Consider the following 18,179-nt stretch of genomic DNA (forward strand, 5'->3'; position numbering starts at 1 on the left):
CATAAGATATTGGTCATGGTTATCTATGTTAAAGAATCTAACTGATATTTATGCAGCTCAATATTGTGAACAATTGTTACTTTCCTCAGACAGATAAATAGCTGGGGCAGGGTTGTGCAATCCTCTGTTGTCAAGTGCCATGCCTCAAGTGATCTGTGGTTAGATGGAATTGAGATCTTTATACCCTCAGGTCACATGATATGATGCCACAATAGTATCATCAGCATGCTTCTTATGACCTTGCTCAGTTCTGATTTATAACCACAATTTAATATGAAAACACCAAAAGCATCACCAACAATTAAAATGTTAATCATTTTATATTTGAACAGGTTTAAAGTTTCCATTGTTCCCAGTGACCTGTTGCTTGAATTCATTGAGGTCCCTAAATTGATTTTGGATTTTCTGGAAGAATCGTCGGTATGGCTTCATACTCAAGCTTGCCATTTTCCAACACCTTCAGCGATGCCCCATTCCTGGTCTGATCCCTGACAAGCTGCAAGAATCCCTCTGCAATGTGTGTAGGCCTGTAAAAGTCAGATGGTGATCATGAGCAAACATCCTGTTTGTTTAAAATATCCTGCCATCGGAACACAATCCCTTCCAATGTATTAAGGCAGCACATGACTAGGACATCTACCCAATCCTGGAGGATCTTACTAGCAGGGTTGATGAAGGAGAAACAGCCAACATCATTGATTTCCAGTCGACATTCCCGGTTGGTTTGCATATCTCATCATTCTGCAGACTCATCAAATCAAACATGCAAATTCTCAGGTTAATGCTGATGATTCAGAAATCAATCTTTGATATTTTGCAGATACCACACCAATCATTTCTGTCAGATATTCCTCTACAAATGCTCCATGTAGACATGCTGAACACATTTTCACCCTATCAATTCCCACCCCTCTTCCTGATTATGTTCAAACTCACTTCAGAACTCCAAGGTTGGCTATCATCAGCTCAAGTTTCTCCTTGTGGTCTGGAGTCTTCACTGCTTTCAGATCTGTCAGAAGCTTAGTGTCGACGAAAACAGGACACAGCGCTTGTAATCGAACCCCATGCTTCTCAAGGCAGGTCAGCTGAAAGCAGAAACCTTGTAATGTCTCACACTCTTTGAGTTTTATAGAACTTTACAACTTCCTGACAGGAAGCTCTCAGATGTTAGTTTATGTGGAGTTTTGTGATGAGGGCCCATCCTGACTGCTGCAGACTGGGGGAAATCAGGAATCCAGTCCAAGTTCCTGGAAAGTGTTTGTGCTTTGTGTGAGGCTCACCTGAGAGGCAGCACAATTCAAACACATGTAACAATGAGGGTCATCAAATCACTCACTCTGATTAGACTTGTCTCCCAAACCCATACCCTGGGTTCATCTTTAGTTGGGTGATATTAAACGCTTGGAGCAAGTCGACTTGCACATAGCCCCACAGCCTTTTACCAACAATCAATTTGTGGTGTGTCACCTGCCCTATGTATAATGATCTAACTGCCAGTGGAGAAAGTGAGGAATGGAGATGTTGGCGATCCGAGTGAAGAGTGTAATACAGGAAAGCACAGCCGGTCAGGCAGCATCCGAGGAGCAGAAGATTCGACGTTTCAGGCTTAAGCCCTTCATCATCCCATTCGCCTGACCTGCTGTGCTTTTCCAGCACTACACTCTTGATCTAACTGCCAGTGTCGATAAATGAGAACCAAGCAATATACTTGGATTTCACTGTAAAGGTATCATAAGAGTTCATGGGATTATGGGCAATATATTAACATGCCTAAACATTTCGGAGGGAAAACCTTCATTTTTGAGTTGACAGACTGTGTCATTTGGACGGCCACAATGATCAGGGCTGGGGCCTCAGCTATTTGCACCCTCTGTTAATGAATTTGGCAAAGTTACAGAGTATAATATCTACACTTGCTAGTCTTTCAAAGCTAGACAAAAATGGCAGCTGTGAGGAGGACAAAAAGCGGTTGTAATAAAGCTTAAGCAGGTTAAAAAAAATTGTGTAACAAAGTGATGGATGAATTGTCATTTTATAAGAATGCACTTGTTCACTTTGTTCAATTTTGTAGTCAAGCAGAATATTTTAAAAGGTAAGAAATTTGTAAAGGTTGATGTTCAGAGAGATTGGTGTGTACACATAAAAGGAAAACAATGTTCGCATGTAGTTCCAGCAAACATAAGCTGTCGTGAAGGGCTTATGCCCAAAGCATTGATTCTCCAGCTCCTCGGATGCTGCCTGACCTGCTATGCTTTCCTAGCACCAAGCTCTTTTCCAGCAAACAACCAGGAAGGCAAACAGCATGTTGACCTTGATTGCAAGGAGGTTAGATGACAGGAATGAGGAAATCATTGGTGGAAGCATCGCTCATATCCACATTGTGTTTGACTAAAGGACCCTGTATCAGGGAGTTGGCGCTGTAGTTTTGAAAGCCACTATGCACACTTTACTTCCAACATCCTATCAACCCCCACCCCACAAGCTGCATCTCATCGACACTCACCTCTATCTAGGGATCCATCCTCCTCCACACCCACATGGAGTATTGACAATACCCACCATTCCATTAATGGAGTGGAAGGCCTAAAGCTGTTCAGAGGAGCGCCTTAATACCAGGAAATTGTTTTGGGGCATCCAAGAGAGAAGCAATGCCATGGTCGTAATGGTTCTCCTCGTGATAGGTAAGGGTCCTGTATGACATTCTCCTATCTTTGGAAGAATGAAGGTGGTCTAACTGATCTTTGCAAATTTCTGACAGCGCTTGCCAGAGTAGACATCGAGTCAGACGTTGCACACAACACCAGGTTATCCACCAGATTTATGCGAAATCAGTTAAGCTTTTGGTGCACAGCTCATTGGTCAGGTGCAGTGGAGCAGTGCTCCAAAAGCTTGTGATTTCAAACCAACCTGCAGGACTATCACCTAGTGTTGTGTGACTTCTGACTTTGCCTAAACCAGTTCAATATTGGTATATCTACATCAAGAGTAGATATCGAGATTGTTTCACCTGTCTTAGGAATCTATAACACAGTGAGCATGAGGGTCAATCATTTTGGCCTGAAATGAGGAGAATTGAGGAAATCCTATCAAAGGTTGGTGAATCTTTAGAGCTCTCCATCCCTGAAGATGACAGTTCCATTGTTGAATACATTTCAGTCTGAGATAGGTCTTTGGTCCCTCAGAATCACTGGGTATGGGGATAAGGCTGGAAAGTAGTTTTGAAGCCCAAAACCAGTCATGATTGTTCTGGTTTAGACACAAACATAATTCAACAAAATCTCCTATTTCATAAGTACCAGCAGTGCCACTTGGGAGCAGCTGCTGGGATTGCAGAAGACACAAAGCCATGGAGTTTGATACAAGCTCAGTCCATGGACCAGCAGATCCATTCTTGCAGATCCCAATTTGGTGCGTTGACACAGACTTGCATGGGCAGCACCATTGCTTTTGTAACCTCCGTGCCAATGTACGGCATTATCCACCCCATCCACTATGTGAGACTGTGGATCCTCAGTTACTGATGACATTCAAGGTCAACATTGACAGAGTTTGGGGCACTAGGGTAATCAAGAGGTAGGGTGAGAAAATTAAGTCAAGGTGCTAACTGAGCTCTCATCCTACTGAGGAGCAGGGCAAGCTTGAGGGACCATGTGGCCTGTCACTTGCTCTACAGCTGCTGCTTGTTCTGAGATTCTGCCAAGGTATTAGTGCGTTATTTATAGAGAAAATGTTTACTCTTTGCATTATAGTCTAGCACTCACAGACAATGACGAAGTGAATCCTACTACTCCATACTTTGAGGCTGCGTAAACTGCTCCACGGAAGAAAGGAATCAGACCTGTTCACCATGAAATAGCAGAGAATTAGCTTCAAACACTCCATCAAACAGAAACATGTGAATATGTGGAAATGCTTTGGCATGGAAACAGGTCACCTAATTCATGTCAACATTTATTCCTTTCATAAAGAAAGAGTCCTGATTACATTTGCCAGTTTTTATTGAATTTAAAATGTAAAGAAAAGCTAAGTAAGAAACTGTCAGTCATAAATAGCTTTTCTGAAAACAAAAAATGCTGGACATCAGAGCAAGAGGCAGTAGGCATGGCGAGAGATCAGGCTAAGAATTAAGATTGCAAATCATTGACGACTGTTACTTTCCAATAAGGACAAAACATTCAGGTGTGGTCATAGAACATAGAACATAGAACATCGAACAATACAGCACAGAACAGGCCCTTCGGCCCACGATGTTGTGCCGAACTTCTATCCTAGATTAAGCACCCATCCATGTACCTATCCAAATGCCGCTTAAAGGTCGCCAATGAATCTGACTCTACCACTCCCTCGGGCAGCGCATTCCATGCCCCCACCACTCTCTGGGTAAAGAACCCACCCCTGACATCTCCCCTATACCTTCCACCCTTCACCTTAAATTTATGTCCCCTTGTAACACTCTGTTGTACCCGGGGAAAAAGTTTCTGACTGTCAACTCTATCTATTCCTCTGATCATCTTATAAACCTCTATCAAGTCACCCCTCATCCTTCGCCGTTCCAACGAGAAAAGGCCGAGAACTCTCAACCTATCCTCGTACGACCTACTCTCCATTCCAGGCAACATCCTGGTAAATCTTCTCTGCACCCTCTCCAAAACTTCCACATCTTTCCTAAAGTGAGGCGACCAGAACTGCACAGAGTACTCCAAATGTGGCCTAACCAAAGTCCTGTACAGCTGCAACATCACTTCACGACTCTTGAATTCAATCCCTCTGCTAATGAACGATAATACTCCATAGGCCTTCTTACAAACTCTATCCACCTGAGTGGCAACCTTCAAAGATCTATGTACATAGACCCCAAGATCCCTCTGTTCCTCCACCTGACCAAGAACCCTACCATTAACCCTGTATTCCGCATTCTTATTTGTTCTTCCAAAATGGACAACCTCACACTTGGCAGGGTTGAACTCCATCTGCCACTCCTCAGCCCAGCTCTGCATCATATCTAAGTCCCTCTGCAGCCGACAACAGCCCTCCTCACTGTCCACAACTCCACCTATCTTTGTATCATCTGCAAATTTACTGACCCACCCTTCGACTCCCTCCTCTAAGTCATTAATAAAAATTACAAACAGCAGAGGACCCAGAACTGATCCCTGCGGAACTCCACTTGTAACTGGACTCCATGCTGAATATTTACCATCTACCACCACTCTCTGACTTCGACCGGTTAGCCAGTTTTCTATCCAATTGGCCAAATTTCCCTCTATCCCATGCCTCCTGACTTTCCGCATAAGCCTACCATGGGGAACCTTATCAAATGCCTTACTAAAATCCATGTACACTACATCCACTGCTCTACCCTCATCCACATGCTTGGTCACCTCCTCGAAGAATTCAATAAGACTTTTAAGGCAAGACCTACACTTCACAAATCCGTGCTGGCTGTCCTGAATCAAGAGGTGTCTTTCCAGATACTCGTACATCCTATCCCTCAGTACCCTTTCCATTACTTTGCCTACCACAGAAGTAAGACTAACTGGCCTGTAATTCCCGGGGTTATCCCTATTCCCTTTTTTGAACAGGGGCACAACATTCGCTACTCTCCAGTCCCCTGGTACCACCCCCGTTGCCAGTGAAGATGAGAAGATCGTTGCCAACGGTACTGCAATTTCCTCTCTTGCTTCCCACATAATCCTAGGATATATCCCGTCAGGCCCGGGGGACTTGTCTATCCTCAAGTTGTTCAAAATGTCCAACACATCTTCCTTCCTAACAGGTATCTCTTCTAGCTTATCAGTCCGTTTCACACTCTCCTCTTCAACAATACGGTCCCTCTCGTTCGTAAATACTGAAGAGAAGTACTTGTTCAAGACCTCTCCTATCTCTTCCGACTCAATACACAGTCTCCCACCACTGTCCTTGATCAGACCTACCCTCGTTCTCGTCATTCTCAGGTTTCTCACATACGCATAGAATGCCTTGGGGTTATCCTTGATCCTATCCGCCAGGGATTTTTCATGCCCTCTCTTAGCTCTCCTAATCCCTTTCTTCAGGTCCCTTCTGGCTATCCTGTATCCCTCCACTGCTCTGTCTGAACCTTATTTCCTCAACCTTATGGAAGCCTCCTTCTTCCTCTTTACTAGACATTCAACCTCCCTCGTCAACCAAGGCTCCCTCACACGACCATTTCTTTCCTGCCTGATCGGTACATACATATCAAGGACACGTCGTATCTGCTCCTTGAAAAAGTCCCACATTTCCACCACATCCTTCCCTGACAGCCTATGCTCCCAACGTATGCTCCTCAAATCCTGTCTTACAGCATCGTAATTTCCCTTCCCCCAATTGTAAAAACTTCCTTGTTGTGCGCACCTATCTCTCTCCATAACCAAGGTGAAAGTCACAGAATTGTGGTCGCCATCACCAAAATGTTCACCCACTAACAAGCCCACCACTTGTCCCGGTTCGTTACCGAGTACCAAATCCAATATGGCCTCCCCTCTGGTTGGACAATCTACATACTGCGTTAGAAAAGCTTCCTGGACACACTGCACAAACACCGCCCCATCCAATCTACTTGATCTAAAGAGCTTCCAATCAATATTTGGGAAGTTGAAGTCGCCCATGACTACGACCCTGTGGTTTCTGCACCTTTCCAAAATCTGTTTCCCAATCTGTTTCTCCACATCTCTGCTGCTATTGGGGGGCCTATAATAAACACCCAACAAGGTGACTGCACCTTTCCTATTTCTGACTTCAGCCCATACTACCTCCAGAGGCAGATCCCCCTCAAAATTCCTTTCTGCAGCCGTTATACCATTTCTAATTAGCAATGCCACCCCCCCTCCTTTTTTACCACCCTCCCTAATCTTACTGAAACATCTGTAACCAGGAACCTCCAACAGCCATTCCTGTCCCTCATCTATCCATGTTTCCGTGATGGCCACAACATCGTAGTCCCAGGTACCGATCCACGCCTTAAGTTCACCCACCTTATTTCTGATCATGTACACAAAAAATTCAAAGTAAGGCATATACTTGACACAAATCTCTTTATGAAGTAGACCATTAATCCTTCATATTTAGCAAGACTTTAAAAAATACTTCTACAAGAGATACCCGGGGTCATGAGGTGTGGTGAAGATAGTGAGAGGCATCCATCCCAGGCAGCGTGCGGTATTTGTTTATGTCTTTTATAAATTAATTGCATTTTTTAGAGCTGTAAGTGTCTCTGTTATATCTTTGTCTATGTATATCCTGTTGTTTCCCAGAGACGTGCAATAACTGTGGTGGGCCTCTGATCAGACTTGTCCTGGAAAGTGAGGCTAGTGTAGATTCAGTATATTTTCGACAGTACAGACCCGATGGGGCAAAGAGCCTCTCCTGTTCGATGTGATTCTATGGACGATTAAACTGTCGCCACCAAATCCAATGAGGAACAAAGGAAAAACCCAAAGTGAGTTGAATGTAATGATCTTGAGATTGTGTGAGAATGGCTTGAGGTGAATGACACTTGAAGGGGAGATACAGAAATTGAATGATGTTGTGAGTTGAATCAGATGACCGGCAGCTTGTGAGGAGGTTAAATGTCTTTTCCTTTGCTCTACATTTTGTGAAAAATCAGCTTTGCCCTTAATTGCATTTTGTCCAATGTGGATGCTTTCCAAAATCCTCAGGCAACACTTAGAATGTTCATTGGTAAAGTATTGTTACTTTGCTGACTTACCTGCAATGGAGGCGATATTAACAATCACTCCTCCTTTCCCTCCAGTCTCTTTACTCATGTGCTGTATTCCCAGATAGGTTCCTTTAATTACACTGACCTACAATACAAGCATCATAGGAATCATCAGGGAGCAGGCCATTCAGTTAATGTGAAAATACTGACATGTACAGACAGTTGTAAAATGCAGAGAGATGCATATGGATCGCAAGCTACATTCAAATTCACCCAGCAAGAGTACATTCAAGCATCAGCAGAACATAGAAAAATTCAGGTGCTAGTAGAACGATAAACAGTAAAATACTGTGGAAAAATGCAGGATTATTTGTGGAATGGGAAGTCTATTAAACAGGATGGACAAACTCGGGGTTGGTGACCTGGTTACTGGAAAAAATGATTGATCCATGAATGAGGAGGATGTTTAGTGGAATGAGCAAATTGGTTACTGTGATGTGAAGATCGGTCAGTGGGTGGATCAACAGTTCATAAAATGAAATAGATCAATCAGTGACTTGGTTAATGGAATGGATTTATAGTCCAGATCACATCAATGTGGTTAATTTTGAGCAAATCTGTTTATGAAGAAATATAATGAGCAAAGTGTACTGGGTTTTCCAGCACCACACTTTTTGACTCTTATCTGCAGTATCTGCAGTCCTCATTTTCTCCGAGTTGATTATATTAAATTGGCTGTGTTCGTAGTCCACTGACATCAACAGGAAATTGATTAGCAGACAGCTGACAGAGAGCAGGAATAAGGTTCACACAGTCTGGTGTGCACGATGTGATTGGTGATGGTGTTTTGCAGCAATTGGTCTCAAGCTTCAGCTATTCATCGCACTTGCCAATGAATTGGTTTTGAATTCATTCCTGGATGGAGTGGTCTTCACCCAGGAGAAAGTGAGGACTGCAGATGCTGGAGGTCAGAGCTGAAAATGTGTTGCTGGAAAAGTGCAGCAGGTCAGGCAGCATCCAAGGAGCAGGAGAATCGACATTTTGGGCATGAACCCTTCTACAGGAATGAGGAAAGTGTGCCAAGCAGGCAGAGTAAAAGGTAGGGAGGAGGGACTTAGGGGAAGGGGCGTTGGAAATGTGATAGGTGGAAGGAGGTTAAGGTGAGGGTGATAGGCCAGAGTGGGGTTGGGGGCGGAGAGGTCAGGAAGAAGATTGCAGGAAGGTGGTGCTGAGTTTGAGGGTTGTGACTGAGACAAGGTGGGAGGAGGCAAAATGAGGAAACTGGAGAAATCTGAGTTCATTCCTTGTGGTTGAAGGGTTCCTAGGTGGAAGATGAGGCGCTCTTCCTCCAGCTGTCGTGTTGCTATGGTCTGACGATGGAGGAGTCCAAGGACCTGCATGTCCTTGGTGGAGTGGGAGGGGGAATTGAAGTGTTGAGCCACGGGGTGGTTGGGTTGGTTGGTCCGGATGTCCCAGAGGTGTTCTCTGAAACGTTCCACAAGTAGGCGGCCTGTCTCTCCAAATTAGAGGAGGCCACATTGGGTGCAGCGGATGCAGTAAATGATGTGTGTGGAGGTGCAGGTGAATTTGTGGTGGATATGGAAGGATACCTTGGGGCCTTGGAGGGATGTGACGGAGGGAGGTGTGGGCGCAAGTTTTGCTTTTCTTGCGGTTGCAGGGGACGGTGCCGGGAGTGGGGGTTGGGTTGGTGGGGGGTGTGGGCCTGACGAGGGAGTCACGGAAGGAGTGGTCTTTTCAGAACGCTGATAGCGGAGGGGAGGGAAATATATCCCTGGTGGTGGGATCCGTTTGGAGGTGGCGGAAATGACGAAGGATGATACGATGTATATGGAGGTTGGTGGGGTGGTAGGTGAGGACCAGTGGGGTTCTGTCCTGGTGTCCTGGACTCCTCCATCACCAGACCATAGCAACACGACTGCTGGAGGAAGAGCGCCTCATCTTCTGCCTACGAACCCTTCAACCACAAGGAATGAACTCAGATTTCACCAGTTTCCTCATTTCACCTCCCCCCACCTTGTCTCAGCCCCAACTCTCGAACTCAGCATCACTTTCCTAAACTGCAATCTTCTTCCTGCCTTGCATTTGGATGTTGTGAATGTTACTTGCCACATATCAGACCAAGTCTGGATGTTGTTCAAGCCTTGCTGTATATGGATACTGAATTTTCCACCATACTAAACTGAAAGGGAATGAATTGTCCACTAATTTTTTTAGGTACAGTTTTGATGCAGCAGCATACGAAGGAGATTGTAATGATCAAAAGTAGATTGTTCAGGAATGTGCCAGGAAGTTGTAATAACTGAACCATAACTATCCGTTAACAGACCACAGCCCTCCGACACCTTCATGGGTAATTCCCTGTTCCACTGGCACAACAGATGACTTCACAGAACCCAAGCCTACACTTCAGAATTTCTTCACGTGGGAAATGTCACAAGAACATAAAACTACAAGCAGATATATGCCATCAGCTGAAAAAATGTCTTCTGCTGTTCTATAAGAACAGTTAAAATCTTCCAAATCAATGGAAATAGCACAATCTGCAACATCTATTCCAATCCACTGCTGTCGTGACCTGGAAATATATCACTGTTTCTTCAGTGTCGCTGGGTCCAAATCCTGGAATTCCTGCTCTAATGGCATTGTGGATGGACCTAAAGATCATCAACTGCACAATGTAATAAGGAGCCCTCCACCACCTTCTCAAATATCCATAGGCGCCTTCACCTACATCTCATGAGTAAATAAAAAAATTGTCATGATGTGAGCTCAACTAAATCAAGGGAAATTATTGCTGGTTATCGGTTTCCGTCCTTTTTTACATATTTCTCTCGCTCATCCCATTCTCTCAACACTCTCAGATGACAGCACATCCATGATAACGATAACTTGATCTGAGATAAAGAAAGATTCCGAACATTCTGGGTAAGGACTTCCATGTACATCATTGGTTAGTGGTAGCTAGAATCTTGGGGTTTCACAAGAGTGTCTCCATCATTGGCAAGAGACTGTGTTGTGACACCATCGTTGTCAGATAGAGATACTTCTGGTAGTGAGGGACTGAAGATGTAACCTAATTATCCTCAGCCTCAGCAACCTGCCAGAGGAGTGCATACTATTGCATGATATTGAATCAAGGATGTCATTGGAACCATCCATTGCTGACTATTACATTGATTTATGGAATGAGGCCTTAAAAACATTCGTCTCCAAACTCAACCGCATCCCAGTTTCAAGAAGTGTTAATTAATGTGCTCACATAAATCACAATTAATAAACAATGTACAATTGACACATACCAGGTTTATACTGAGGCAGTTCTCCCAGTTTTGCTCATCAAAGATCCCTGCATTGTTGCATACTATATCCAATTTCTGAAATTTTTCAAGAGTTTTGGTGAAACAATCTGCAAAAGACAGTAAATGGAGTTGATTATCAAAGTTTGCAATGTCTGTGACCAAGCATACCAACACTAAGCACATTCCTCAGAATGACTCATTCAGTCACTGAGTCACAGATAGCTGCAGCAGAGAAACAAGCCCTTCAGTGCACCATATCTGTGCTGACCAACAAACGCCAAACTATGTTAATCCCATTGGCCTGCACTTGGTCCATAACTTGCTTTGGTCTAGCATTTCAAGTACTCATTCAGATGCTTCTTATATATTTCAAGAGCACCTGACTCCATCATCCTCTCAACTAGTGCATTCCATATTTCCACCAGCCTCTGAGAGGAAATTTCATTCCTCAGGTCTTCTGGAAAACACTTACTCCTCACTTTATGCTTTCGACGTTTGGTCTGAGATACATCTGTGATGGCGACGAAGATTTCATGGTCTCCCTGTCGTTGCCACCAAGGTTTGTATACCTAATTCAGATCACCCCCCAAACTTCTCTGCTGCAGGGAAAATAATCCCAACCAATATGATCTCTCCCTATAATGAGGCTTTCTATCCCATTTGTCAGATGTTTCATTATCGAGGATGATCTATTCATGCAAACAATTGGTGAATTTTTCCATCTTTGCCTTGGGAAATATGGTTGACCAAAGACGAGACAGAACTTTTTCACTGAACCCTCTTGATGCTGAATCAAAATGTTTGGAGATTGGCAGTGCATGGAATGGGAAGAATGCTCCCAGCATGCTTCCTGTTGCCCACAGTCAGCAATCATCAAAATCCTGAAATAAAACCTGTAGATTTACAAAAATCACCTCCTCTCCTCCATGCATACACCTGGAATATGGTAATTGTGTGCAACATCAAACCATTGAGGAGCATCTTTGTTTCCTAGCAAGAGGCAACAGGCTTTAAATCTTTGACCAGAACTGGATAGACTCTGAGAACCATTATCAGGAGAACTGAGACACTAAAATAGAACATGTACTCACTACTAGGACACTAAGCCAGGACCATCTGAACCAAGACCTACACATGAAGCATGTTCTTAGACGACAAGGGTCTAAAGAAGAATCACTTGGACTGAGATCCTCGACCAGGAACACTGAGACCCTCAAACCGAGGAAGATGAAAAAGCTGAGCAGTATCAATTGGTGTCTGAGCACAGACTGAGTATTGAATTATGGAATCTGTGCTCCCAGTGAAGCATCCCATTTCTATATAGATATTTGCTCCCTGTTCTGAGGGCACAGTTTTTAGTTGTAAATGCATTCTTGTGCTCCTTTTCGGCACATGGAAGGTTATCCTCAATGCTGTACTGATTATATTTAATCATATTGCAGTGTATAAGCTTACTAATGCCAACAATGTAACTCCCATTCACACTCACTCCAGCTGATTATTACACCCACTGGTTGCAGCCAAGTGTCTGTTAAGAAACCAGTCAGTCAGATTGAACAAGTCAGTGGCATGTTGATAAAATTAGTGTTTGAATTGATACCTTTCAGCTGATTCTCAGATGTTACATCACATGGAAGGAACAAAATATTCTCAGCTCCATAGATCTGTCCAAAGGCAGCTTTGGTAGCTTCCCCTCTGGGTACACTGATATCCAACAGACTCACCTAAAGGACGAAAACATGGTTGAGTCCGCAAGTAAACATGTGGGTTGGTCAATGTGTCTGAGGAGAGCTTGGGTCAGTCAACGGCTCATTTCAGACACTCTTTCCAACTCTGACCAGACAATTGGAAACTACACACTCAAACTCTTCTGATATTTTCTGAATGCACCCCTGATGGACGATCCTTCAGCACTGATTTGTTGCAGCATTCCTCAGAGGACATAGTGCAAAGATATTTCCTTACTGTGGCATGAGCTTCTGGATTAGAATGAGTAAAGAGGTCAGTTGACCAAAAGCTTCTTCAAAAGCAACAGTGGAAGAAGAAGGTGTGTAGATGTAACATCATTGTGTTATTAACCCAGGGGAGCAGTGTAATTCTCAAGGGATACGGGTTCAAATGGCACCTCGTGAGCTGGTGGTGTTTTAAAGTTAGGAGGTGACCTGTTGGAGGTGTAATAGCTTATGAGAGGCATGGACTGGATGGATATCAAGTATCTGTTCCTCTAAGGTGAAGGGTCAGTAATAAGGGGCATTCTGTTAAAATGAAATGCAGAAGATTGAGAGGAGATTTGAGGAAGGTTTTTGCTTTGACCGAGAGCATGGTGGAGATCCAGGCTGCATGCGCTGGAGGTTGGTTGATACGCGGAATCTCGCAACTTTTAATAAGTACTTGAATGAGGTCTTGAAATGGTATAATATTCAAGGCTGTTGGCCAAGTGCTGGCGAGTGGGGTAACTGTAGGTTAAATGTAGTTTTTATCAGAGGAGACCTGATGAGTCTAAGGGCCTCTTCTGTTCAGTGTGAATCTATGATTCTTTCATAAGTAAGCAAGTGTGTAATGTATAAGTGGTATTTGGGGAAGGGTGAGTGAAATATACAGATTAAGAAGTAGGATGGCAGCAAGGTAAATAGGTCAGGAGTTGTGCCAGAGGATTAGTTGACTACTGGGGGGCTAATCAGGTCATGTTAGGAGTGGGTGACAGGCTAGTTGTTGGATGTGAAGGGGAAGCTTGGTTGGGTGGTCAATGTGAATGAGTGGTGTTCAGTTGTATTGTTCTTCGGGAGTTGTAAGACTTTACTGTCAGATATTTCCAGTGTAATTATCTATACATGTAATGTGACACAACCAAACTTTGCGGCATGAAATCCAAGCTTTTTGTGGAGATGTGGGTGTTGCTGGCTAAGCCACCATAGCCTGGTCCTATTTGCCCTTGAGGAGGTGGTGATGAGCAGCTTTCTTGAACCACTAGTGTGCACCGTCTGTGGTTTAAACCACAATGCCATTAGGGAGGGAGCTGCAGGGTTTTGATCCAAAGGCGGAACAGTGATATCTTTCCAAGTCAGCATGTAAGTGGCTCGGTGGGAAGCTTTCACGTTTAGTGTTCCCATATATCTGCTGCCCTTATCCTTTGAGATAGAAGGCATCAAAGATTTGGAAGGTACTGTTCAAGGATGCTTGGTGAACTGCTGCAGGGCATTTTATTTTTTGCACACACTGCTGCTTCTGAGCGTCAGTTGTGGAAGGATTCAATGCTTGTGGTTGAAACGCCAATCAAGTGGGCTGTTTTGTCCTGGATGGTGTCAAGCTTCTTGAGTGTTGCTGGAGCTACTCCCATCCAGGCCAGTTGGGAGCATTCCATCACACTCCTGACTTGTGCCTTGTAGATAATGGTCATGCTTTGGGGTTTCAAGGGGTGAGTTACTCATCACTGTATTCTTACCTTCTGATCTGCTCTTGTTGGCATTGTCTTTATGCCTCAGGTCCAGTTGAGTTTCTGGCCAATGTTAATCCTAAAGATAGTTGGGGATTCAGTGATAGTGACACCACAGAAATCAAGGGGTGGTTGTTAGATTGTAAGTTATCAGTGATGGCCTGCATTCATGTGAAGAGATTATCACTGCCCAAGCCAGGATTTATTGCCCATCCCTAATTGTCCAAAGGGTAGATAAGCATCAATCACAGTTCTGTGGATCTCAAGTCAAATGTAGGACAGACCAGGTAAGGATGGTAGTTGCCTTCCCTAAAGGACATTATTGACTCAGATGGGCTTTTCCGACAATCGAGAATGGATTCATGATCATCATTAGATTCTTAGTTTCAGATATATGTTGAATTCAAACTCTACCAACTGCTGTGGCGTGTTTTGAACCTGGGTCCCCAGAATATTATATGGATCTCTGGATGAGCAGTCCAGCGATTACACCACGAGGCCATTGCCTCCCCATAATGGTCATAATCTAGCATTTTTGTGGCACCAACGTTACTGGCCCTTTGTTAATCCAAGCCTGGATCTCATCCAGCTTTGTTTGCCTTTGAACATGGACTGCGTTAGTATTTGAGGAGTCTCGATTGATGCTGAACATTGTGCAATCATGAATGAATTGATGTAATCTCACGTTACTTTATGGTAAGAAAGAGTAAAATATCGTGAAAAAGTTTTCTCCTGATACCATGATCCCGCACCATTTTTTACTGTTTCTCGAATATGAAAAATAGAAAGCCATTTGTCAAATAGAGTTCATCAGTCCTGAGCCAGCTCAGCTTCGGAGAACATGTCCATTTCTGACCTTATGATAGAGGGGAGGTCATTGCTCATTATGAAGCAGCTGAGATGTTTAGTCCAGAACATCTCCAACATGTTCAATAAGGATCCTGACGTGATGCAGTGATTGTATTTACAGCCATGAACTGAGAAACCTGGGCTCAAGTTGCACCGATGTTAGAGGGGTGTAATAACGACTCTCAACAGTTCAAATGGGAAAAATGGATGCTAGATATTCAGTCATGTATTCTGTATGATTGGTTGATGACATTAAATGAATGATGTGTTGGTGCTGGTGTTGAACCGATGTGGATAAAGTCAGAAGTCACACAATACCAGGTTAGTTCACCTGACGAAGGAGCACTGCTCTGAAAGTGTGTGATTTCGAATAATCATTTTGGACTATAACCTGGTGTTGTGTGACATTTGATTAAACCTATGAGCGAGATTTATTTCTCTTGACATTGCAGTTATTTATTCTTCTTAAAGCAAAGCAATTTTATATAGAGTGGAAGAAAACAACGCTGATTGTGTGATGATGCTGAGCGACAGCAGTGAACAACAAATTAACCAAGTTAGCAATAAAAAGGAAGCAAGACAAGAACATACCTCTCCATGGGACCATATAATCACCAGCTTGCAACAAGTTGTCAAAGCTCCAAGACATCATATCAAAGTTGAATAATTAATTTTGTTAACAGTTATGTTAAATGAATGTATGTTCACTGAATTGACTTCATTTGCTTCCATACAATTATCTGTTTGTGATTGGTTTTCTTTGCAGACGATGTATCATAAAGGAACATACCTTTAAAGGATGTGCATATGATGTCAGCATTGTATCTGCATGTGGCCTGTACTTACAAAGTTTTCAGGATCCATCTTGCAGAGCTCTGTCCTCTTACAGCATAACAAGCTGAGAAAAGCATGAGATCAGAATACATCTGACGGACATGGCATGGGGCCAGCCACACTAATCATTCACTGAAGCTTCCAACATTTTTTGGGACAACAAACAGCTTCTGACTATTACAGCTTAAATTAACTAGAAAGCCTGTTGTATAAGAACTGGCCATTCCCATTCAAGCTGCTTCCATTGTTGTAACTTTTCAAAGACACCTAAAGACCTCCTAAGGTGTTCATTTGGGCTCTCACCAGTACCTTAAACTTTAAAAACTCTTTTCAGAAAAAACACAGGACAAGAAAACCTTATTAAAGTGAAAGCGTTTTCTTATGGGATGGCACATTGCAGTGGACATTGGTGAGGCCACGTTTGGAATGCTGTGTTCAGTTCTTGTCTCCCTGCTCAAAGAAAGAAGCTGTTAAACTTGAAAGGAAGCAGAAAAGATTGACAAGTGTGTTGCCAGTCTGAAAATTTTGAGTTGGACGGAGAGGCTGAATGTGCTCATGCTTTTCTCCCGAGAGCACAGGAGGCTTAGGGGCGACCTTTTTAGAGGCTTTTAAAATCATGAGGGGTATGGGTAGGGTGAATATGCAAGATTATTTCCTTCAGGTGGTGTAGTCCAAAGCTAGAGGAGAAAGGTTTAAGGTGAGAGGGGGAAGATTTAACAATCACCTAAGGACCGACTTTTTCATAAAGAGGGTGATGTTTATATGGAACGACCTGCCAGAGAAGGTGAAGAAAGGAAGTGCAATTAACTCATTTTGAAGACTTTTGGACAGGTTCACAAAGAGGAATTGTTTAGAATGATGTGGTGAAAATCTTGCAAGTGGGAGGAGGTCAAATTGGAACGTCTGTATGTTCGGGAGGGAATGGAGTGAAGGGTCAGTTTCTGAGTTGTGTGAGTCTATAACTTTACACCGGTCATTTTTGCTGAGAGGATGTAGGTGTTCTGCAAAGCAGTTACCCAGTCTGCGCTTTGTTTCTCCAGTGTAGAGGAGACCATATTGTGAGCAGTGAATACTGTAGACTAAATGGTGTGAAGTGCAGGTAAAATGCTGCTTCACCTGGAACTTGTGCCAGGAGCATTAGAAGTGAGGAAGGGGGATGGAGATGGGCAGGTGTTACACTTTCTGACATTGCATACTTACTCGCAGGTAATTCATGTAAATTGCTGGAATATCGTTTTCACTGCACTTCAGTTCCAATTTAAAATCTTATTATTCAAAGGAGCTTATGTGCACCACTCGCTCCAGATCAATCGTCAGGTTAACACAAACTGCTGCATTTCTGAACACACTGCCTGGGCAATCATCGTCTTTCTTTGCACGGGGAAATTGACAGGAATGATTCAAGCAGAATTGTTACCTTAGCGCCGTTCTTCAGGAGGATTTCAGCAATTGCTTTCCCGATGCCTTGGGCAGCACCAGTCACCAGCGCAACTTTCCCCTGGAGCTCCATCGTAGCACTGACGGTGGACTTTAGCGATTTGCCCCTGGACTTTATGAAGAGTTTGCAGTTAACTTGTCATGAGTAAATATTTGCGTGATCTGCTCATATTTACCTTCACAAAGAAAGAGGACAAACTCCAATGTCTAATCAGTTTCCTCCCCATTCCTTCATGGTTTTGCACCACTCTGATAATCTGTCACCCTCTCACTTTCTCGCACCCTCACATTTCTAGTTCATGGCCAGCATCCACATTATGGATTGGAATAGGTCCTCAGCCTTTAAAACAAGCAGCGTTTGACTGGGGAAAGGACTGTCATATCTGAGTTCACTCTGCCTGTACCCCCTACCCAGTACACAGGCAGGGAGCTGTCATAACAAGACACATCCCCTTTACTTTGAAGAACTACGAAATGTGGATTTGTGAAAAGGATGGTGGGGATCTAGGAGGGCTTGTTTGGGGTGAACATGTTGTCAATTACCATGGCCCATTTCTTCGAGGGGACCTCACCCTTACTGTGGTGACTGCTTTATGCTCAAATGTGTTTGCAAAAAATACCCACTATG

General features: G+C 43.6%; 1 protein-coding gene across 1 annotated transcript; it reads right to left on the reverse strand.

The window, feature by feature from the left end:
• Positions 1-301: 301 nt before the first annotated feature.
• Positions 302-17,658, reverse strand: LOC140491932 (15-hydroxyprostaglandin dehydrogenase [NAD(+)]-like). The gene is made up of 7 exons (XM_072590408.1): positions 17,532-17,658; positions 12,599-12,722; positions 10,999-11,105; positions 7,727-7,823; positions 3,762-3,838; positions 937-1,085; positions 302-527 (listed from the first exon to the last, which is right to left on the reverse strand). The coding sequence occupies exons 1-7, from the start codon at positions 17,622-17,624 to the stop codon at positions 386-388; spliced, it is 789 nt and encodes a 262-aa protein (XP_072446509.1). The 5' UTR covers positions 17,625-17,658; the 3' UTR covers positions 302-385.
• Between the last annotated feature and the right edge of the window lie 521 nt (positions 17,659-18,179).

The sequence above is a fragment of the Chiloscyllium punctatum genome, chromosome 20 (assembly GCF_047496795.1).
Source record: "Chiloscyllium punctatum isolate Juve2018m chromosome 20, sChiPun1.3, whole genome shotgun sequence".
Classification (NCBI taxonomy): Eukaryota; Metazoa; Chordata; class Chondrichthyes; order Orectolobiformes; family Hemiscylliidae; genus Chiloscyllium; species Chiloscyllium punctatum.

What these genes read in the sequence shown, in the direction of transcription:
- LOC140491932 (XM_072590408.1), bottom strand. Translation starts at nt 17,624, where the DNA reads ATGGAGCTCCAGGGGAAAGTTGCGCTGGTGACTGGTGCTGCCCAAGGC. An exon ending in TCCTGAAGAACGGCGCTAAG is followed by an intron (nt 12,723 to 17,531) that starts GTAACAATTCTG and finishes TTCGTCCTTTAG; the next exon opens with GTGAGTCTGTTGGATATCAG. An exon ending in GCCAACCTTGGAGTTCTGAA is followed by an intron (nt 528 to 936) that starts GTGAGTTTGAAC and finishes TGACTTTTACAG; the next exon opens with GCCTACACACATTGCAGAGG.